The sequence below is a fragment of the Aquarana catesbeiana genome, linkage group LG02 (genome assembly GCF_042186555.1).
Source record: "Aquarana catesbeiana isolate 2022-GZ linkage group LG02, ASM4218655v1, whole genome shotgun sequence".
NCBI classification, from domain to species: domain Eukaryota; kingdom Metazoa; phylum Chordata; class Amphibia; order Anura; family Ranidae; genus Aquarana; species Aquarana catesbeiana.
In genome coordinates, this window is record NC_133325.1 from 658,067,384 (window position 1) to 658,090,083 (window position 22,700).

Here is a 22,700-nt window from a genome sequence, read left to right on the forward strand (position 1 = left end):
AAGGTGTCTAAGGGATAACCATGGGGAAATATGTCCGTATGACACACATGTACTGCATGTCTTTTTTTTTTTCTTTTTGCCTTGCCATACACTTTAAAGTGGCAAAGCTCGATGTGTTCCTGGAAGTCAATCAGTCATTTACTCTCCCTGACACCCCGCTCTCCCCCTGTACAGCGCCTGCTGTTGCCTCACACATTCTAGTTCCCGCGCTCTACTCTCAGCTTGTGCACGCCTTCTCGTGAACGCGCACGTTCAGGTTACCGTGGAGACCGAGACGCGCGGCCTGGTAATGGCGGAGGAGTGGAATCAGGACACTGGGGAGGTGGTGTACAGGTCCCGGGATCCGGTGAAGAACCTGAACATCAGGTAACCTGTGTGTTGAGCCGGGTGAAGGTTTTTTCTTTTCAACGCTGACTAACGTGTTTGTATCCGCAGGGTGCTGCTGCAGAGGGTGACCCCGGTCAGTGCTCTGGTCCAGCGGGTACAGGAGGAGGAAGAGGAGGGGGGCAGAGGAGACATCGCACTGCGGACACTGAACTCCAACATCGGCACAGGTAATCCCTACACTCCCCATCCTCCCTCATCATGTCATATTGGATTGTGGGGGGGTCTTCTTTCTGTAGATGGGAAGAGGCTGGATTACTAAGTGAGGTGCCCTGTACTGATCCTGAGCACCTCAATACCGGGCACTTTTCACTCCCTTCCTGCCCAGCCTGGTTTTCAGCTTTCAGCGCTGTCATACTTTGAATGACAATTACTCAGTCATGCAACACTGTTCCCAAACTAAGTTTTTATCATTTTCTTCACACATATAGAGCTTTCTTTTGGTGGTATTTAATCACCATTTTTTTTTTTTTTATTTATTGCAAAATAAACAAAAAACACTGAAAATTTTGGGAAAATACATGTTTTTCTCCGTTTTTGTTATAAAATTTTGCAAATAAATAATTGTTCTTCATAAGTTAACCCAAAATGTATTCTGCTACATTTCTCCAAATCATTTGGTGGGGTTGTTTTTCAGGGGTTGGACTTGGCCCCTTACTTCCAGTAAAGGGAACTCTTTAACCTCTTGCCAACCAGCCGCCGTCATTCTACTGCGGCAGGTTGGCTCGTTCCCGCAAATCACCGTAGCTGTACGTTGGCGTGGGAATTCGCTTTTGAACGCACGCACGCACCCCCATTGGCCGGCGGGGGAGCCAATCAGAGGGTTCGGCGGACTCGATGTCCGCCGGCCACCCGCAATCGTACCCCGCAGTGACAGAACAGGGATCTGCCAGTGTAAACAAGGCAGATCTCCGTTCTGACAGGGGAGATCACACAGATCCTGTCTTTCTGCTAAGCAGGAAGACGGATCTGTGTGTCTCCCCAGTCACACAGTCCCCCATACAATTAGAAAACACAAACCAGGAACACATTTAACCCCTTCCCCGCCAGTGTCATTAGTACAATAGCAGTGCATATTTTTAGCACTGATTACTGTAATAATGTCGCTGCTTCCCCAAAAAACTGTCAAAAATGTCAGTTAGGTGTCCGATCTGTCCGCCGCAATGTCGCAGTCTTGCTAAAAATCACTTATCGCCGCCATTACTAGTAAAAAAAATTAAAATGCCATAACTCTATCGTCTATTTTGTAGACGCAATAATTTTTGCGCAAACCAATATACGCTTATTGCTTTTTTTTTTTTTTTTACCAAAAATATGTAGCAGAATACATATCGGCCTAAACTGATGAATAAATTCATTTTTTTACTTTTTTTTTCGGGCAATGTTTTATAGCAGAAAGTAAAAGATTTTTTTGTTTATAGTGCAAAAAATAAAAACCCCAGAGGTGATCAAATACCAACAAAAGAAAGTTTGTGGAGGAAAAAAGGAAATCAATTTTGTTTGGGTACAGCGTCGCATGACGCACAATTGTCAGTTAAAGCCCCGATCCTCCTTTTCTGGGGTGCCCGGCTGCGCTCCTGGCCTTTCCTTTTCATTATGTGCTCCCATGGAGAGCTGCTTTCCATGGGGGCACCCGTGCGGGCACGGGATTTGATTGACAGCGGGATTTGATTGACAGCAGCGGGAGCCAATGGTTCCTGCTGCTATCGATCTATCCAATGAGGACAGAGACAGCGGCTGGAGTGGCTGTGCTAATGCACATCACTGGAAGGGACGGGCTTAGGTAAGAAAAAGGGGGGCTCTGGGGGCAGCTGCAGCACAGAAGGTTTTTCACCTTAATGCATAGAATACATTAAGGTGAAAAACCTGGAGACTTCACAACCCCTTTAAGCTTTTAACCCCTTTAACCTTTAAGGTGTCAGCATACCAAGACATTTTGAACCATTCCATGCTCCTAACTTTGTGGGAACAGTTTGGGGATGGCCCCTCCTGTTCCAACTTGACTGCGCACCAGTGCACAAACAAGGTCCATAAAGTTATGGATGAGCGAGTTTGGGGTGGAGGAACTTCACTGGCCTACACAGAGTCCTCAACCTGGTCAGTGATGTCACTTGCGGGGTGGTGCCACCGGGTGACGTCGCCTGGTGGCCCCGCCCCTAACCTTACCTATGTAAGAACTGTCAAATGGCGGAGCCTGCAGTCGGCGGTTTAGCCTTCATCGCTTTTTTTTTTTCTTCTTTTTCCTGTATCTGGCAGTGTCGTCGTGATTGATGATGGATCTACATCGGAGGACATTGTTTTTTTTTTTTTTTTTTTTTTTTTTTTAATAAAGGAATTGTCAAAAACTGTGCGTTTTTTTTTTTTTTTTATTTCTTTTTGACACTTTTTTGGTGAATGGGTAGGGGTACTATGCAATTTTTTTTTTTCTTTTCATTCAGCTGTCAGCGGGGAAGCCTGTTGAAAGCTGATGACTCATCTGTTGTTAAGGACACCGCGGCCGGCTTCCTCACCCGCTCCTTAACAACCAGCTATTTACTGTGCCCTGATTGAGCAAAGCTTTGTCCAATCATGGCTTAGAATGCACTGTGCAGCGTGCAGTGCATTGTGGGGCGCTTGATGGGCGAACATCTCGCCGACTGCCCTGCAAATTCGGTAGTTCACCGAACAGGCGATGCTCTGCTTGAACTGTTTTCCCAACTCTAGTGTTTGAGAGCTTGTGGCTGCCACTCGTTGCCTATTGCACTTCACTATTGGCAAATTACAGGTCATTGGTAAGCTGCGGCAGAGGCTGGCCAGGTTTTTGGACATAGTCGCTGGTGCTTGCCACAGAATTGCAGGTTTTACACACCGCTAGGATTTTCAGCATATGCAGACACATGGAAGAGCCTGCTATGGCATACAAATTCAACTTTGTTAACTTTTATGTGACTTCAGCCTTTTAAATTATATTATGACTTTCTACTTTTCAATACTGTGTATATTTTGCTACATAAGTGCGTGTGTTTTCATTTCCTTTAAAACAAAAGGTGGACATCTACATGGTGATGAGGAAGAAATTGTGATTTCCTGGCAAGAGAAGCTTTTTAGTGAGGTAATCCATTTAATTTAATAAAAAACAAACAACAAAAAACAGTTGATATATTAACATGCAAAGTGGAAGCCCAGGTGAATAACTATCTTTATCCAAAATCTGCTCACATCCCCTTGTAACTCCTATTCTAACCACCCTGTAGAAGGAAAAATGCTTATACTTAACTATTCTCAGGGCACTCTGGTCACGTGATCGGCTGCCAGCGGCGTCTTCACAGCCGACAACTGATGTCACACAGTAAGCCTATGGATGACATCACCGCCCAGGCATTCCATACGTTGTTGGAGCTCTCTCCTCTCCCTTGAAGCCAGCCACTGGGGATATCACATGACAGGACCTTGTGCCATGAGAATAGGTAAGTATTAGCATCTTCCTTTTACAGAGTAGTTAGAATAGGAGTTAGAAGGGTGGAAGGGGGTTTAAGAGTAGATAGTTTTAGCCTGAAATTCCACTTTAAAGCAGAACTATACTCACCTCCACTCTAGTGATGCACTGTTGGTCGCTGAACTCTTTAGTTGGTTTTCTTATGGGTTCCGATTTTTGGTTGTTTTGATTGGCTGGATCAAGATTACATCACTCTCACACATGTGTTGGAGTTCAAGTGGTTGTAAACATCAGACATGATATATGAACAAAGCATATCCCTCTATAGTGTATATTTGTCTCAATCAAGAGCACTAAGTGTAATTTCTGTCTGCTGCCCTGTTCTTCTGCTGTCAGCATGAATCACTTCCAGCAAATTTTCCTGAAACCATGGAAAAAAGGATGACAGGGGAGGGAGCTCCAGCACACAGTCTATGCAAGCCTCAGCAGTTCTGTTGTGCTTTGTGAAGGGGGGGTGTGTCCCTTCCCTCCAATCCCATCCCAATCCCTCCTCCCTGAGCTCTGCAGGGTGCAACTTTACCCCCTGCTTTCTGGAAGCTCAGACAATCTGTATAAATTCCGATTTTTGAAAGGATGTAGAGAAGAGAAAACTGCAGACAAACAGGTACCACCTATGTGGGAGGAATTGTTTCATCTCTGTGTATCACGTGAGGCCAGTCACTTTACTGAGTATAAATAAGGCTTTACAACCACTATTATTCATCCCAGCAAATGCCAAAATAGTACATTGAGCTGAGCGCATGCATTTCAGTATACAGTGTGAACTGGCAGGTAGTACAGTATGTCTGCAAGTAGATATAGTATGCCTCTTCTGTATTAAAAAGCCTGCTTAATAGCAATTTTGTTATGCAAGTTCCACTTTAAGACCCCTTTCAACTGGGGTGCTTTGCAGGTGCTACAGCGCTAAAAATAGCGCCTGCAAAGCGCCTTGAAACAGCCACTGCAGTCTCTCCAATGTGAAAGCCCCAAGGGCTTTCATACTGGAGTGGTTCGCTGGCAGGACGCTGAAAAAGTCCTGTTAGCAGCATCTTTGGAGCGGTGAAGGAGCGGTTTATACACCACTCCTTCACCGCTCCTGCCCATTGAAATCAATGGGGCAGCACTAAATATAGCGCCGCCCCCGCCCCAGTGTGAAAGGGGCCTAAATCTAGTTTTCAGTTGGCATCCCAGCCTAGGGGTCACCTGCAATCTGATAGCAGCTGGCTTGCCAACTGCCTTAGGTCAAATACTGTCACCTGCTTGCTGAGTGTGTTAGGGCCCTTTCACACTGGGGCGTCAGCGGTAAAGCGCCGCCATTGTACGTGGCGCTTTACCGTCGGTATTTGGCCGCTAACGGAGCGGTTTTACCCCCAGCTAGTGGCCGAGAAAGGGTTAAAAACCACCGCAAAGCGCCTCTGCAGAGGCGCTTTGCCGGCGGTATAGCCACGCTGTCCCATTGATTTTAATGGGCAGGAGCGGTGAAGGAGCGGTATACACTGTGCTCCTTCACCGCTCCTAAGATGCTGCTAGCAGGACTTTTTTTTCACGTCCTGCTAGCGCGCCACTCCAGTGTAAAAGCCCTCGGTGCTTTCACACTGGAGAGACTGTTTCGGGTCGGTTTGCAGGCGCTATTATTAGCGCAATAGTGCCTGTGAAAGGGCCCTAATGCTGTGGGGGACGTATCGGATCTCTGCAGAGAGGCCACTGGTCTTACACAGAGCGCGTCACTTCTCATCTATAGACTATTGCCAGGCACAGGCTTTTCTGCTGGGGCTGGGTGTGCTTTTCTTAAAAACCAATGGTACTTTGTGTTAATGCACATTTGTTAACACGCATTCTGTCTCATGTTAACATGCAGTGTATTAAAGTAGCCCGCCATTGCAATAGAATGCACAAAAAACAGACATTCACCATTTTTCTCAGGCATAGTGCACTGTAAAGCACAATTGTGTGTTACTGTACCTTGTGGTACGTTGGGGTGCCAATTGAAAATGAATGGCACTGCAACGCGCTAATATGCGCATGGTGCATTGCAAGGCCATGTGCTGTAACTGTGTCAATGGACTTTAAGACTGAATATTTACTATTTTGCTGCACCCTTATTTTAAAAAATTGGACCAACACAATGTTGGCTTTAACTGACAGTCTGACGTGTTTGAATCGACATGTTCTCTGACCTGATTGCAATATACCCTTCCAGTGGGTACTTTGATGTCCAGGGTGGGGCATACTTTTTAAAATAGGATTTCTTTGATTTTAATGCAAATGTGATTTCCTCTGACCCAGTATAGCGGTTACCTGCTGGTTTAGGGTACTTCTATATAGTATAATGAGGGAACCAACTTTGTATTGTTCCCTTACCTGCTCAAATATATCAATTGAATATACTTTATACATTTTGTGTTATATTATTAATTTAGGGGCTCCTTGTTGTGAGTTTAGAAAACCTAGTAAATAGAAAAATGGTGATGAACCGCGCACCCTATTATTTCATGCTACATAAACAATAAAGTGCAATATCATGAACGACCACTAGATGTCCCTAATGGATTAATTGCCATGGGTGAGCATACAAATTATTGTAATAAATCATTAATAACCAATTGTAATTGAAATTGGCACCTATTGTTACCAGTAGGTGACAGATATTGTGCAGTGTCCAAAAAACATAATATTAAAAAGTGAAAATGTCCAAAAATTGTCATCAAATGGTTTCCAGTAGTGCATATGATTTCATAAATCCGACAAACAAGTGACTAAAATATTCCTCCACCAACAGCGGTCAGCCTACTCACCGGACTTACATGACCCTCATAGGTGGAAATTTCAATGCACAATTGGTTATTAACTGATTTATTACAATAATTTGTATGCTCACCCATGGCAATTAATCCATTAGGGACATCTAGTGGTCATTCATGATATTGCACTTTTGCACGTTATTGTTTATGTAGCATGGAATAATAGGGTGTGTGGTTCATCACCATTTTTCTTTTCTACCTCTTTATAGCCCTAGGAAATATGTGCCTATTCATAAGGAGTTCATTTAGGTTAAATGGTTTAGTATTTCAGTGGTTCATAACATACTGGTATCCATTACTTCCACATTAGACAACATTTTAAGCTTGTTTGGTCAGGTATACTATCTCATTTGAACAACTGATCGAGGTAGGAGCATGTAAAGATCTGTTTTATATACAGTATTGTTTGAAGAAGGTTGGTGGTAAATTAAAAGTGGAATTAAAACAACTCCTTATTAGTTTTGGGATGGATTTACAGGTATTTTATGCATATTTTGAATGTTTTTCTAGTTCGAGTATGAGCTGTATAAAAATGAAGCTGCTTGCCGGACTCCTCTGGATCGCCAGTATCACCAAGACATACTGGCTATGGAACGCAGTGGCGGACGAAAGAACAGACGTATCTTTACCTATACAGACTATGATCGATATACCAACCTTGAAGAGGTATCCTTGAAAAACAAAACAGCTGATTAATTATGCAGTATCAAACAATTATTTGTGCCGCACTTGTACCCTCTGTGCAACAAACTAAACATATGAACATGCATGATCAGTAATGACAACAAATATATATCTAAATGTGATATATATCTATATAAACCATTCAAAATAAATTTTGGGATCTTTGAATCTTGCAAACTGTGTGTCTACAAGGAATCAGAAAACCATCCAAACCGTGACCTCACCTTCCCCTATGGGCACGCTCTTACCTTTTTTATAGATGGACCTTTACATTTTACAAGTCTGCTAATGGCATTTCATTAACAAAACAAAAAAGGAAACCTACAAATTAAGAATTGTCAAAGAAGGAGAGACCTCTAATTACCCACTCACTTAAATAAAGTGGGGCTCTATGGCCAAAAATATAATGCATATAGAAAAATGGCAGACCATGTATGTGAGCCTCCAGGGTGTGGTAGAAATTGGGTAATAAATTACCAAGCACAATCTATAAAAATGTAACAAATTTTATTATACTCCAAAATAATCCAGTGGTAAGTATAAAGACAGGAACCGCCCACCATCACCAATTAAAAATACACTGTTGCAAAAAGGAATCTCTGCATTGGCTAAAAGCCACTGTGAAATATAGGGGTTTTTATTGCTGGCCTCAAACCAAAGAATCAGCACGCCTGCCAGGCGAATGGCATTCTCAAAAGAAGAGTTTAGTAATGGCAGCATACATATTTCTCTGCACAACAGCAAACTCCAGCTGATTAGCTCCTGCACAGCCTCTTTTTGTTAGGGCTTTTAAGGACAGGTCAATTGTAGCAGTATAAAGGGGTCACTGTAGGCTGCTCTCCTGAGTTGGACTACAAACAGATTCTCTCTCTTCCCATCCCCATTACATAGTGAGGAGCTGTTTTGTTGTTCACACAAGATAGTTAGAAAAGCTTGTCTGAGATTTGTATTTAGAGCGTAGGATTATAGGATCGTTGGGTATTTTTCTGTACTTGTATAAATATATTTGGCCTAATAAAAGAAAACAAATGCAGCCACCACATCCAAGGACTGGTAAGCTGCAATGTATTCCATTTTTATTCTTGGGGTTAGATATACTTTAGGCACAATTTCTTGCCTTGGCTCGATCACTTTATTACATATCATTTTTTTTTTTTTTTTTTATATAGCACGCTCAGTCAGTAACCACCTCTGAAAAAGAGACCCCCACATTCTTAGCAGAACGGATGGCAAACGTCCGGCGACGTCGACAAGACAAAAGACAATTGTAAGTTATTAGAGCTAAAGTACATTTATACCATTGATTCATGATAATAATTGAAATTAAATGTTTGGATTGAATTAATACCTGTAATTTAACACTTTCTTTAACTATCAGGGATGGAGCTGGGATACGTAATCGGCTTGTTATTTTGGATCCCTCAGAAGAGTTTATCAAAACTAACCACATATTAAATACTCCAGTACAGACTATGTACATCATGGCAGATCTCGGTCCCAGGGGAAAGTGAGTATCTCCAGCCTTGAGTCTCTGTGACTCCCTCTCTCAGGGGTGTCCCAGGCTAGGCTGCTTAGTTCAAAGGGAGCAGGTAGCTAAGGGAAGGAAAGCAGCAGCTAACCTTACTGGCAAATAAGGGCCCATTCACACTGCCACACCCAAAAAAGCTTCATTTAAGCATGCAGGCACCTGTCAGTTTTGGGCTGCAATGAGGTGCAGCAGGGGGCAGTGTGATGTGCATTTTACTGCATCAGACAGTTCCTTTTTTCTTTTTTTGCCTTGAGGTGCCTTCCTGTGTGCAGAGATCACATGGAGCATGTCTGCATTTTATCACCGCTCACTTCACTGCATCTCCAGGCTGTGTTGCAGTGCAAACAGGGCCCATAGAAAACAATAGTTTTCTGTGTGCCCTGGTGGTGTCTGGTGTTCTTGCAGCAAAGAAAAATGCTAGTCCTAGCAAAAAGAGACCAGGGCGGAATGTTTATTTGAGGAGGGAATACAGTGGATTGGGTCACATTGGTGCCTAAAACAGCTTCCATAGCATTGTAGCTGCAGGATAATGCGTATGAAGTGTTGGATAATCCACTGGCTTAATATATTTCTTGTAGATTCTGCTGGCATGATATGCTTTTCTTTATTGTACATAACGGGATACAGAGCAGCTATAGTAATTAGTAATTACTATCTGGGTTATATGCCACTTATAGGTGAATGGACACTGACACACCCAAAAGACCGGAAATCCCCCTCTATATAACCCCTCCCATACAGGAAGTACCTCAGTTTTTTTGCCAGTGTCTTCAAGATGATGGTCACGGTGGATTAGTGCTCTATGCTATGATTGGTCCCAGTGGAAGGTCCTGTCAGGATCAAGGGGCTATGCATTCGGATCCATTCGATGTGGCAAAGAAGGTCAAGATGGATGGTACCCGAGCCTCGAGAAAGAAGAAGCAAGGGTTTGCTAATAATGCGCCTCTTTGAGCGCTGGACCCTGGGACCCGGACCCCTGGACAGACAAGCCAAAGGCTGTCCCGGCAGGGTGCTGTACAGGTCCAAGGGTTTGGACCCCAAAGTACAAGGGGGACCCGGTCCTTGAACGTCCACAAGAGACCTGACCCGCCGTGATGAGCGAAGATTGTATCTGGCTGAGATATTCCAGCAGTATCCTGCGGCGGGAATGGTAAGTTTGAAAAAAAAAAAAAAAAGGAACACACATGGGTCCACTTTAAAGGTTTTTTAGTAGCCGCATGTCTTGCCTGTATTTCGCCACTAGAGGGTCGTGTGATGTTATTCACATACTTGAGTGTTCTCTGGCATTAAGGAATGCTTTTTTTTTTTCTTAGGCTCCCCGTTTGGGGAAGCAGGTAGCATCACAGTGTCCATCTTGGCTGACGCTGCTTCTCTACTGCCGTGTCACCCTCTCGCACCACCAGCATTTCCTACTGGTGAGAGCGGCCGCTTCATCCGACGCGCGCGGGAGCAAGCTCTAATAAGGGTTACAGAGGACGTGAGGGGCGTGGCCTAGAACGCGGCTGGCGTGCACGTAGAGATAGTGTGTGCACGTAGCACAAGGCACAGGCGCAGCTCGGTGGCTATAAAGTTTCTTTTGGCTGAAAGTCCGGTGGCTGCTGGATGGACACAGAGCAGGCTGCTGCTGGGGCACGTAAGCGCTGTGGGGCTATGGATACAGGCATTTAATGACACAGCTGCTGGTTATTAGGCTAAGCTGTGATAGCAGCAATATAGCTGGACTACAGCTCAGCAGTGGATTGGGTACATATATTGTGTGAACCTCAAATTTTTAGCTTGAAGCAATGTCTTCCCGAAAGAAGAGGGGGGGAACACAGCAGGAAGGCACATCTGTCAGGGTCTTAGAATCCTAGTCATGCTTCCGCAGTGCTGTCCTCCCCTGAGAGACCAGAGGCAACTGGCCAGTCTGAGCCATTATGGCTGTCAGGCACAGTGGCTACTTCCAAAGCTTCAGCCTCAACATACATCACTAAGGACGATTTGGCATTAGATGGTTTGAAAGGCAAAATAGCCGGCATGATCGCTTCGGTCTCCAAAACTGGGAAAAAGCATGAAAGATCTTCTCCCTCTCCTGATCTTCCAGTACTGGAACAGTAATGGGCAGAGGATATAGAAGCACCTCTGGATAATCGGGAAGAAGGTCAAGCAGATGACTCCTCATCCGAAGAATCAATCTCTAAGGAGCCTTTTTTTTAGTTTCTCAATCCCAAAGATTGTTAGTTCAATCCCTTACAGAGTTGGTCCATTCTGGATTTAAATTGCCCCCAGTAGAGGTTTCTGAAGCCTCCTTTTCCTTTTTAGGTTCTTTGCGGCCTTCGCAGAGTTCTCATGCTTTCCCTTTGCACCCGCTGCTGGAGCAGTTGGTATATGCAGTCTGGGATCATCAGCCTAGAGTTTTTATCCCTCCTAGAAAAAATTCACTTTTGTATCCAATGGAGGAAAAATTCACAAAAAGATGGAGTGTGCCAGCAGTTGATGCTGCTATTTCCTCTGTGAATAAAAGCTTAACCTGTCCGGTAGACAATGCCCAGGTTTTTAAAGATCTGGCTGATAAAAAGCTGGAATGTTTACTTAGAGCTTCCTTTTCTATAGCTGGCTTAGCAGCACAACCTGCAGTAGAAGCTATAGAAATTTGGCAGTCCTTGAAGGACCAGTTTAAACGAATCATTAAGAGTGTTCCTGCTCAAGGGGAAGCTGCTCGCGAGTTGGCAGTTCTGCCGAGGGCCTTATGCTTCGCAGTTGATGCTCTTAAGGATTCTATTCAGCAAGTGTCACACTTTGCTCTCTTGTCTGTGCATATGCGCAGAATTCTTTGGTTAAAAAAACTGGTCAGCAGAATTGTCTTGAAAAAAGCTATTGGCAGGTTTTCCCTTTCATGGGGAGTGTTTGTTCGGAGACGATTTGGATAAGTATATCCAAAAAATTTCAGGTGGTAAGAGTGCACTTTTACCTGTTAAAAGAAGAAATAGGCGTCCTTCATTTAAGGTTTCTAGTTCCCCGGCATCGGGTACCTCAACTTCCAGAAAGTTTTGACGGCCTCCGCCATCTGGTTCAAGAGGTAAGCCTCAAGGGCAAGGACGGGGCAGAAAAAGCCCTGGCTTCAGAGGCCTGCCAAACAAGGTCCTAATGCCTCCTCATGAAGGAGCCCCCCCACACATTCGAGAGGGGGGGAAGGCTTCTGCAGTTTTCAAAGACCTGGGGAAAGGGGGATCCAAGACAGATGGGTCAATTCCACAGTATCTCTAGGCTACAAACTAGATTTCCGGGAGTTTCCACCATCTCGATTTCTAAAGTCAAGTGTTCCCAAGGACCTTTTAAAATGAAAATCTTTCTTCCAGGCACTAGACCATTTGAGGTCACAAGGTGAAATTGTAGAAGTACCGACAGAAGAGCGGTTCATGGTTTTCTATTCAAATCTTTTCACGATGCCAAAACTAAATGGAGATGTGAGGCGCATTCTAGATCTCAAAAATCTGAATCGGTTTCTAAACATTTGCTCTTTTCGAATGGAGTCAATCCGGTTAGTTGTGTCCGCTCTGAGGGGAGGAGAATTTCTAGCATCAATAGACATAAAGGATGCGTATCTGCATGTGCCAATTTGCCTCTCTCACCAGAAGTTTCTGCGGTTCGAGGTAGAGGGAGGTCATTTTCAGTTTGTGGCCTTGCCCTTCAGGTTAGCCACAGCCCCCTGGGTGTTCACAAAAATCCTGGCTCCGGTATTGGCAAAACTAAGAGTCCAGGGTATAACAATAATGGCATACCTAGATGATCTATTACTTATGGATCAGTCTGCTGCAGGCCTAGACCGGAATGTGGCCAACACGGTTCAGTATTTGGAACACTTGGGTTTGGTTCTCAACCTAGAGAAGTCAAACTTACGGCCAGTGCGAAAGCTGAAATCCTTTTGTCTGATTATAGACACAATCCAAGAAAATGTATTTTTGCCTCAGACGAAAGTCCGTGCCATAAGGGATCTTGTCCAGGTTGTAAAGAGAAAGAAGGGCCCTTCGATTCGCCTTTGTATGAGGTTAGGGAAGATGGTGGCTTCATTCGAATCGATTCCCTACGCGCAATTCCACTCTAGATTATTGCAGAACAGTATTCTGTCCGCTTGGAACAAGAGGATCCAAGCTTTGGATTATCAGATGTATCTGTCCCCAAGGGTGTGCGGGAGAGTCTCAATTGGTGGTTGGTAGCCAGGAATCTGCAGGAGGGCAAATGCTTCCTGCCAGTGGCTTGGAAGGTGGTGACAACAGATGCCAGCCTCTCGGGCTGGAGAGCGGTTCTGGAGAAATCCTGTGCCCAAGGGAAGTGGTCAGGAATCAAGAAAGCCCTGCCCATCAATATCCTAGAGATTCGAGCAGCTTGTCTGGCTCTAGTGTCTTGGACTGCCAGGTTGCAGGGTTGTCCCATCAGCATCCAATCCGACAATGCCACAGCTGTGCCTTACATCAACCACCAAGGGGGTACGAGGAATCAGGCGGCCCAGAAAGAGGTATACTATATCCTGACATGGGCAGAGAAACATGTACTTCTTCTGTCGGCAGTCTTCATTCCAGGAGTGGAGAAATGGCAAGTGGACTTCTCGAGCTGCCAGCAGTTCTCCCCGGGAGGAATGGCCCCTACATCCCGAGATTTTTTCAGCAATTTGCCAAAGGTGGGGTTCCCCGGACATAGATCTGTTGGCATTCAGGTTCAACAAGAAACTGGACAAATTTGTGTCAAGGACAAGGGATCCGCTCGCATTCGGAGCAGATTAGCGTTAGTGATTTCTTGGGATCAGTTTTCGCTGATTTTTGCATTCCCTCCAGTTCAGCTTCTACCACGACTTTTACGCAGGGAGGAAGGGAAGCCAGTAATATTGGTATCCCCAGCATGGCCCAGAAGGTCCTGGTACGCAGAAATTGTAAGATTGGCAGTGGGGAAACCATGGTCCCTTCCACTTTGTCCAGACTTGCTCTCGCAAGGTCCAGTATTCCATCCTGCTTTACTGTCGCTAAATTTAACGGTTTGGCTATTGAGGCTAAGATTTTAAAAGATCGAGGGCTTTCCGGCTTCTCGGCCTTATCAGTATTTTTTCAAAGACCAATTGCTGTGCATTCCTTGGTCCGGGCCTTTATACAAGGGGTAGTTTGTATAACTCCACCAGTTAGGCAGCCCTTGTGTCCCTGGGATTTAAATCTAGTCTTGGCTATTTTGCAGACAGCCTTTTGAGTCTATTCGGCATATTTTTCTGATCCTTTTGACAAGGAAATTGTTTTTTTTTGGTCGCAATGACCTCGACATGGAGAGTGTCAGAGTTGGCAGCTTTTTCTTGTAAAGAGCGATATTTGATTTTTCATCAGGACAAGGTGGCGTCCTCATCTGACTTTTCTGCCTAAGGTGGTGTCCAGTTTTCACCTGAACCAAGATGCCACTCTGCCTTCCTTTTTCCAGAACCTTGTTCTACGGAAGAGAGATTGTTGCATTCTCTCGATGTGGTGAGAGCTGTCAGAGTCTATCTGAAAATGACAGCTCAGATGCGGAAGACTCTGTTTGTGCTGCCAGAAGGGCCCAGAAAGGGGCAGGCAGCATCGATATTGACTAATTTGCAGTGGATTCGCCAAGTTATAATTCAGGCTTATGGGCTGAAAAGAAGAAGAGTCCTACCCTTTTGGGTGAGAGCGCACTCTACCAGGGGAGTGAGTGCGTCATGGGCAGTGCATCATCAAGCCTCTATGGCTTAGATTTACAAGGCCGCAACTTGGTTATCAGCGCATACATTTACTAAATTTTACCAATTGTATGTAAGGCGGCAGGAGGATGCTGCGTTTGGGCGCAGTGTGCTGCTGGTGGCAATATAGATCCTCGCATCTGATGGCGGTCTGCATTGTGTGTGTCTCCCTGCCCTCAGGGGCATTGCTTTAGGACATCCCAGATAGTCATTACTATGTGCTCTGTGTCCCGTGATGTACGATAAAGAAAATAGGATTTTTCCTACAGCTTACCTGTAAAATCCTTTTCTTGGAGTACATCACCGGACACAGAGGTACCTCCCCACTTTATTGGGATATTCATGGCTTTGCTACAAAACTGAGGTACTTCCTGTAAGCGGAGGGGTTATATAGAGGGGAACTTCCTGTCTTTTGGGTGTGCCAGTGTCCATTCACCTATAGGTGGCGTATAACCTAGATAGTAATTACTATAGCTGCCCTGTGTCCCTTGATGTACTGCAAGAAAAGGCTAACAGGTAAACTGTAGGAAAAATCCTATTTTTATGGTTCTTAAAGCAGACCCATAACTATTTGATAACCATTATTATTCTTTAACAAATTAACATACATTTCACATTAATAATTTGCTACCAAAGGAGGCGGCCATTTTGTTGAAGCCCAGAGCAGTCACTTCCTTATTGGAAACTCTCCCCCTCTTCTTACTCTGAAAAACAATAAAACTATATGCCACTTTAATTACATAAAAAATGTATACACTAATGAAAGAGCCAACAAAAGTAATATTGGGGCACCACATCCAAAAAATGCTATACAGAAAATATTAATGTGTGGTGAGGAAAAAAGTACTTTCTTGGTATTCCCATAGATAACTCTGCAACATTGACAATTTCATAAAATTGCATACAAAATAATCATATCATGCGAAGGTTACCACCTCTTGGGGAGGCATTCTATATGTACATCTATGTATGATTATTAGTTTTTATGCAAATTTATGAAATTGGGGGGGGCACGAGACTCCTTTTTCCACACCACATATATTAATATTTCTTTATCGTACATCATGGGACACAGAGCACCATAGTAATCACTATGTGGGTATATAGGCACGTTCAGGTGATGGACACTGGTATACCCAATACAGGAAGTTCACTCCCTATATAACCCCTCCTCCTACCAGGAGTACTTCAGTTTTTTTGCCAGTGTCTAAGGTGTTGGTCAGCAGTGAAGATGTGCTCTGAGGAGCTCCAGGAGGGATCCATGTTCGATTAAAATAACCTCCACAGACCGGTTTCATCCAAAGTGCCCCTGAGGCCAAGGTGGATGGTACCCGGGCCTCGTATCCAAAGCATGAGGTTTTGCCTGTAACATCTCTTTTTGAAGGGCTGGACCCCAGGACCCAGAGCTTTGGTCATGCTACATTGCCTAAAGTTTTTTTCTGGCAGGGTGCTAATACAGGTCCAAGAGAGTGGAACCCTAATAAAAAGGGACCCGGTCCTTGAAGGTTTGCTAAACGCAGCCCGCCGTGATAGGTGAAAGTTGGATCTGTCTGTTAATTCAGCAGAATCCTGCGGTGGGGATAAGGTAAGGAAGAAACCTAGGAACTATAAAAGTCCACCTAAGGTTTTCTTCTTTAGGGAAAAATGTTGTCATGCCTTAATTCTTAATTCTCCACTCAAGGGAGTATGTGCACATACTCAACCTTAATCTGTTGTCTTCACTTCAGCTCAGTGTCAGTCTGTGTGTGGCCGCAGCAGCTTGCACAGGGGGATTCCTCTTAAGGTAAGAGATCTGCCATGCTTTTCTCCCCCCTGAAGGGACCAGGAGGGTTAGGGAATCAGCAGTTGTTGCACCCCCCTTCGTAATACCCCCAACCCCCCCCCCCCCCCCCCCGGGGTGCGGAGGTCCCGAGTCTCGCTCCATATGTGTTTTTTTTTTTTTTTTTTCTCTTCCTGCTTAGCTCCGAACCCCCCCCCCCCCCATCCCCCGTGTTGGATCTGTGGACCCGAAGGCTGCCTGCGGCATGCATGGGAAGGTTTTTTTCAAACAACGAAAAGGAGGGTGGGTGGGTTGACGGAGGGGGCGAGGCCTAGGCGCTGTGCCGTGTGTAGGACACAGCGTCCACGAGGACACACGGCGCAGGCTTAAGAGTTTCACTGGAGCAGTCTCTCCTCGGCTTGAAGCAAGGAGAAGCAAGCCTGGCTGCACTCGGTACACAGGATTGGTGGGGCACGTAAGGGCTGCAAAGGGCATTCCTAATTTGGAAAGGACATTTTTCCCCAGCACTAGCCTGAACTTGTATAGCGGCATTACACTGTCAGACTATGTTCAGCAAATAGTGCATTTAAATAGTGCCTCTGCTTTTGTGCTTAGGACTATGTGTACTAAAAAAAAGACACCACAAAGACCAAAAAGGTATCAAAAATTCCACCCCCAGGCGCTAGGAACTCCAGTCGTGCCTCCACACTGTCATCCTCGCCTGAAATACCAGATATGGGAAGCCAGGGTGAGTCATTGGAACAAATTGGTGGTGCAGCTGCTTCTCTAATCTCAGTCCCTGTATACGTGACTGAAGATGCCTTTTCCTCCGCCCTGCAGGTCCTAGAAGGAAGATTAGCGGCTTTAATCGCATCCTCCATTCAAATGGATAGGAAGCGTGTTAGATCCCCCTCCCCCACCTTAGACCCTTTGCAAGGGGAACAGTGGGTACAGGATGAGGTGTTGCCCTCAGGCGATCAGGAGGAAAGACAAACCGATGACTCCTCTGCTAAGGAAACAATGGTAGATGAACCCTTTTCAGCCTCGCAATCTGAGAAGTTGCTGATACAATCTCCTACGGAGATGGTTCGTTCTACTTTCATGCTACCCCTAACGGAGTCTGCTGAAAGTTCGGTTTCTTCCTTGGGTTCCTTAAAACTTTCACAGCCTTTGCATGCGTTTCCTGTCCATGCATTACTAGAAACGCTTATTTATGCTGAATGGGATCACCCGGATAAGCATTTTCTCCCTCCAAAGAGATTCTCAGTTCTCTATCCTATGGAGGAGAAATTCACCAAAAAATAAAATGTACCAGCAGTTGACGCTGCGATTTCCAGTGTGAATAAAAGTCTAACTTGTCCAGTAGACAATGAACAAATGCTTAAGGATCCAACAGAGAAAAGGTTGGAATTCCTGTTAAAATCCTCTTTTTCCTTGGCAGCTGCCATTACTTAGCCTGCAGTCGCTGCAATAGACATCTGTCAATCCCTAAAGGACCAATTTAGACAGGCCCTTAAAGAGGTTCCTGCACAGCAAGCCCAGGATTTGGCCGAACTACTAAAAGCATTATGTTTTGCTATAGACGCCATTAAAGATTCTATTCACCAGGCGTCCCGCCTTACGCTTGTGCTAGTACACATGCTTAGAATCCTGTGGTTAAAAAATTGGTCAGCCGAAGCACCATGCAAAAAGCTCCTGACTGGGTTCCCTTTTCATGGGGATTGGCTATTTGGGGATGATTTGCACAAATACATCCAAACTATTTCTTGTGGGAAACATACTCTTTTGCCAGTCAAAAGAAAATATAAACGCCCTTCATTTAAGCGGGCTCTTTCTCCTGCGCCAGGGGCTTCCGCCTCTAGGCAGTGGCGACGTCCTCCGCCGTCAGACTCTAAAGGAAAACCTCAGGGTCAGGCCCAGGCTCAAAAGAAGTCCTGGGGCTGGAAACCTGCAAAGCAGAATTCTAAAGCCTCATTATGAAGAGGCGCCCTCCTTTGCCAGGGTGGGGGGAAGACTTCTGCAGTTTTCAGAAGTCTGGCAAGAGGAAATTCAGGACAGATGGGTCATCTCCACGGTAACTCTGGGGTACAAACTGGAATTTCGAGACTTTCCACTGTCTCATTTCCTGAGGTCAAACTTTCCCAAAGTTCCAGGAAAAAGGAAATCTCTGTTTCGGGCACTAGATCGATTAATGGCTCAGGGAGTGATCATACAAATCCCCACAGAAGAGCAAGGTTTGGGGTTTTATTCAAACCCCTTTACGGTACCAAAACCGAATGGAGATGTCAGACCCATTCTAGATCTAAAGAATCTAAATCCGTTCCTTAAGATCTGCTCATTTCACATGGAGTCGATCAGGTCAGTGGTTTCTATCCTACAAGGAGGAGAACTTCTGGCATCTATCGTCATCAGAGATGCTTATCTGCATGTTCCTATATTTCCCGCTCACCAAAGGTTTCTGCGGTTCGAGGTAGAACAGCAGCACTTCCAGTTTGTAGCCTTGCCCTTTGGGCTAGCTACTGCACCCCAGGTTTACAAACGTTTTGGCCCCACCTCTAGCCAAGTTAAGGGCACAGGGCATAACAGTCTTGGCGTACTTAGACGATCTATTGCTAATAGACCAGTCGGTGGCTCGTTTGGAGTAAAGCGTGCGCATTACAACCAGTTACCTGGAAAGTCTAGGTTGGATTCTTAACCTAGAGAAGTCTTCTTTAAAACCACTAAAAAGGCAGGAATACTTAGGTATGATCTTAGACACAGCCCAGAAAAAGGTGTTCTTGCCTCAGGCAAAGCTTAATTCCATAAGAGAGCTGGTGCGGATGGTCAGGTCAAAAGGAGATCCCTCCATTCGCCTTTGCATGAGGTTGTTAGGAAAGATGGCGGCTTCATTCAAAGCTTTTCCCTATGTCCACTTCCATTCAAGACCGTTGGTTGCAAAACATTATCCTGTCTGCTTGGAACAAGACGATTCAAGTTTTAGATTTGCTAAGGTGGTTGTCCCAAAGGGTGTCCCAAAGCCTCAGTTGGTGGTTACTAACCCAGAATCTGCTGAAAGGAAAATCCTTCAGACCAGTTATCTGGAAGGTGGTAACGACAGATGCCAGCCTTTCAGGCTGGAGAGCAGTGCTAGAAAAGACAACTGTCCAGGGACAGTGGTCAAGAACCGAAAGAGACTTGCCCATCAACATCCTAGAGATTCAGCCAGTGCGTCTGGATTTGAAGGCCTGGACTTTCAGGTTACGGGATTGTCCTGTCAGGATCCAATCCGACAATGCCACAGCTGTGGCCTATATCAATCACGAAGGGGGCACCAAGAGTCTCTCAGCGCTGAGAGAGGCGAACCATATTCTCAATTGGGCAGAGAGGAAGGTTCCGTGCCCATCGGCAGTCTTCATTCCGGGAGTAGAGAATTGGCAGGCAGACTACTTGAGTCGCCAGCGGTTATTCCCAGTCCCTTCACCCTGACATTTTTCGGGCTGCTTGCCAAAGATGGGGGACTCCGGATGTAGATCTTCTGGTGTCCAGATTCAACATGAAGTTGGTCAACTTTGTGTCCACTCGCATGCTGAACAGATGCGTTGGTGACCCCGTGGGATCAGTTCTCACTGATTTATGCATTTCCCCCTATTCAGTTGCTGCCACGACTTCTTTGCAGGATCAAACTGGAAAGAAAGCCGGTAATTCTGGTAGCCTCAGTGTGGCCCAGAAGGTCCTGGTATGCAGAAATTGTAAAGATGGCTGTGGAGGATCCATGGTCCCTTCGACTATGGCAAGACCTACTCTCACAGGGGCCGATATTCCATCCTACCTTACAAACTCTAAATTTAACGGCTTGGCTATTGAAACCCACATTCTGAAGAAACGTGGGCTTTCCGGGTCAGTTATCTCCACCTTGATTAATGCAAGGAAGCCAGCTTCCAGAACTATATATTATAGAGCCTGAAGGGCTTATGTTTCCTGGTGTGAGTCCAAGGGTTGGCACCCTCAGAAGTATATCGTAGGCAGAATTCTTGCCTTTCAACAATTAGGCGTAGAGATGAAGCTGGCCTTGAGTACTATCAAGGGCCAAGTCTCAGCTTTATCGGTTTTATTTCAAAGAATGCTTGCTTCACATTCTTTGGTCTGATTTTTTATGCAAGGGGTGATGCGGCTTAATCCGCCAGTCAGACCTCCTTTGAACCCTTGGGACTTGAACTTAGTTTTGTCAGTGCAGTGAACCGATACAACATATTCCCTTAGTCCTTTTGACAAGGAAGTTAGTGTTCTTGGTTGCTATATCCTCAGCAAGGAAGGTTTCAGAATTGGCTACTCTTTCTTGTAAAGAGTCATACTTGATTATTCACGAGGACAGAGTGGTGTTGCACCCTTGACCAGGTTTTCTGCCAAAAGTGGTCTCAGCTTTCCACCGGAACCAAGATATTGTCCTGCCATCGTTTTTTCCAAAACCATGTTCCAGGGAAGAGAAGTCACTACATTGTCTTGATGTGGCGAGAGCAGTCAAGGTCTATTTAAAGGCGATTGCTCAGATCCGGAAGACTGATGTCTTATTTATACTGCCAGAAGAAAGGACAGGCAACATCGAAATCCACTGTCGCTAAGTGGATTCCGCAAGTTATAATTCAGGCTTATGATTTAAGGGGGTAAGATTCTACCTTTTCAAGTGGGAGTGCACTCTACCAGGGCGGTTAGTGCTTCTTGGGCAGTGCGTCACCAGGCCTCCATGGCTCAGATCTGTAAGGCCGCAACTTGGTCTTCAGTACATACATTCACCAAGTTTTATCAGGTGGATGTAAGAAGGCATGAGGATATTGCCTTTGGGCGCAGTGTGCTGAAAGCAGCAGTATAGGTCTTCAAGTCTGGGGGTGCCCTACGGGTTGTGTCTCCCTCCCCTCAAATAGCATTGCTATGGGACGTCCCACATAATGATTACTATGGTGCTCTGTGTCCCGTGATGCACGATAAAGAAAATAGGATTTTTATAACGGCTTACCTGTAAAATCCTTTTCTTGGAGTACGCCATGGGACACAGAGGTCCCACTCCTCTTTCTGGAGTTTAAGTATATTGCTTTGCTACAAAAACTGATGTAATCCTGGTAGAAGGAGTGGTTATATAGGGAGTGAACTTCCTGTATTGGGTATACCAGTGTCCATCACATGAAGGTGCCTATATACCCACATAGTGATTACTATGGTGCTCTGTGTCCCGTGATATACTCCAAGAAAAGAATTTTACAGGTAAGCCGTTATAAAAATCCTATTTTTTTGTAACAGAGAATATGCACATTTACAGTCTTGATTGTATGTCTTGGCTCATTAGAGGGGTAGGCTGACAGAAGCTTTAACCCTAGTATGTTGCGCAGCATCGGGCAGTTCAATAGGCGGACATTTGGCCCGAGTGTAAAGTGGCCGGTCCAAAACTGTCGCAGGGTCATGACTGAAAAAAGGTCTGCTGATCGGTTCCCAATCAGCGCTTTGAGCCAATGGCTGGGGCGCTTACCAGAGTGTTGAAGCTCACAGGCTGCAGCTAATGGCTAAAGGAGAGAGAATGTGGGAAATAAGCTAAGACACTCTCCTTTTTTTGTCTCTCTAGCAGCAGCATTTGTCCTGTCACCTCTCCTGCTTTTCTCTTCTTCCTTCCTAATCTGTGTTCCTTCAGCACAGTCTGTGTCTTATCTGTTGCTTTCTCCCCCCTTCAGTAACCTTGATTCCTAAAGCCGTCAGCTGATCGGCCTCTAGAGGATATGATTTTAGGTACAGTGCTGAGAATAAAGAGCAACTACACATGTGCAAAGTAGGGTGAGACCGTGCATTACTGCATTTTAAACAGTATAGGCATTTTGTTTTTAGGGTTGAAAAAGTTTTTATTGTCACTTAAACAAGCATCACATTGAACAACATTTGGAGTTACGTTCCATAAACAGTCACAAATTGCCACCGGGCTGACTCACCGTATATGGTTATCGCCCATAGCTAGACTCCCTGTAATGTGTAATATAGTATTAATATTGACGACTGTTGCTCAGTCTCGAGAGCCATTTTGGCTAAGGGGCCATGTTGTTCGCCAAGAAAAAATTCCGTATGGTCAGGAAGAAACCAGAGGGGGGGAGAAACTGCCCAGGCGTAGGCGTGAGCTGTGAAAAGAGAAAAGAGAAAAAAGAAAAAGAAAAAAACAAACGTGGAGAGGAAAGAGAGAGAGAAAGAGAGGGAGAGTGGAAGAAAAGCACAAGAACTACTGAAGAGACTTTCATCAAAGAAAAGCATAGTAGACAGAGGGTGGGTGAGCCAGGGAGTATATGTCCCAACCCACTCCAACGTCAGATGACGCTGCAGGGTGTTCCATTTAGAGGTTTTATACCATGTTCAGGAGGGTATCAGAG

At 45.2% G+C, this 22,700-nt stretch overlaps 1 protein-coding gene across 1 annotated transcript in view; it reads left to right on the top strand.

Annotated features, from left to right (window-relative positions):
* Positions 1 to 213: 213 nt before the first annotated feature.
* The window catches only part of MKS1 (MKS transition zone complex subunit 1), a 92,328-nt gene continuing 69,841 nt past the window's right edge, over positions 214 to 22,700 (top strand). The window contains exons 1-6 of the mRNA XM_073616582.1: positions 214 to 366; positions 436 to 554; positions 3,411 to 3,475; positions 7,150 to 7,305; positions 8,493 to 8,590; positions 8,702 to 8,830. Coding sequence (XP_073472683.1) covers positions 290 to 366; positions 436 to 554; positions 3,411 to 3,475; positions 7,150 to 7,305; positions 8,493 to 8,590; positions 8,702 to 8,830 — 644 coding nt within the window. The 5' untranslated portion in view covers positions 214 to 289. The remainder of the gene's footprint in view (positions 367 to 435; positions 555 to 3,410; positions 3,476 to 7,149; positions 7,306 to 8,492; positions 8,591 to 8,701; positions 8,831 to 22,700) is intronic.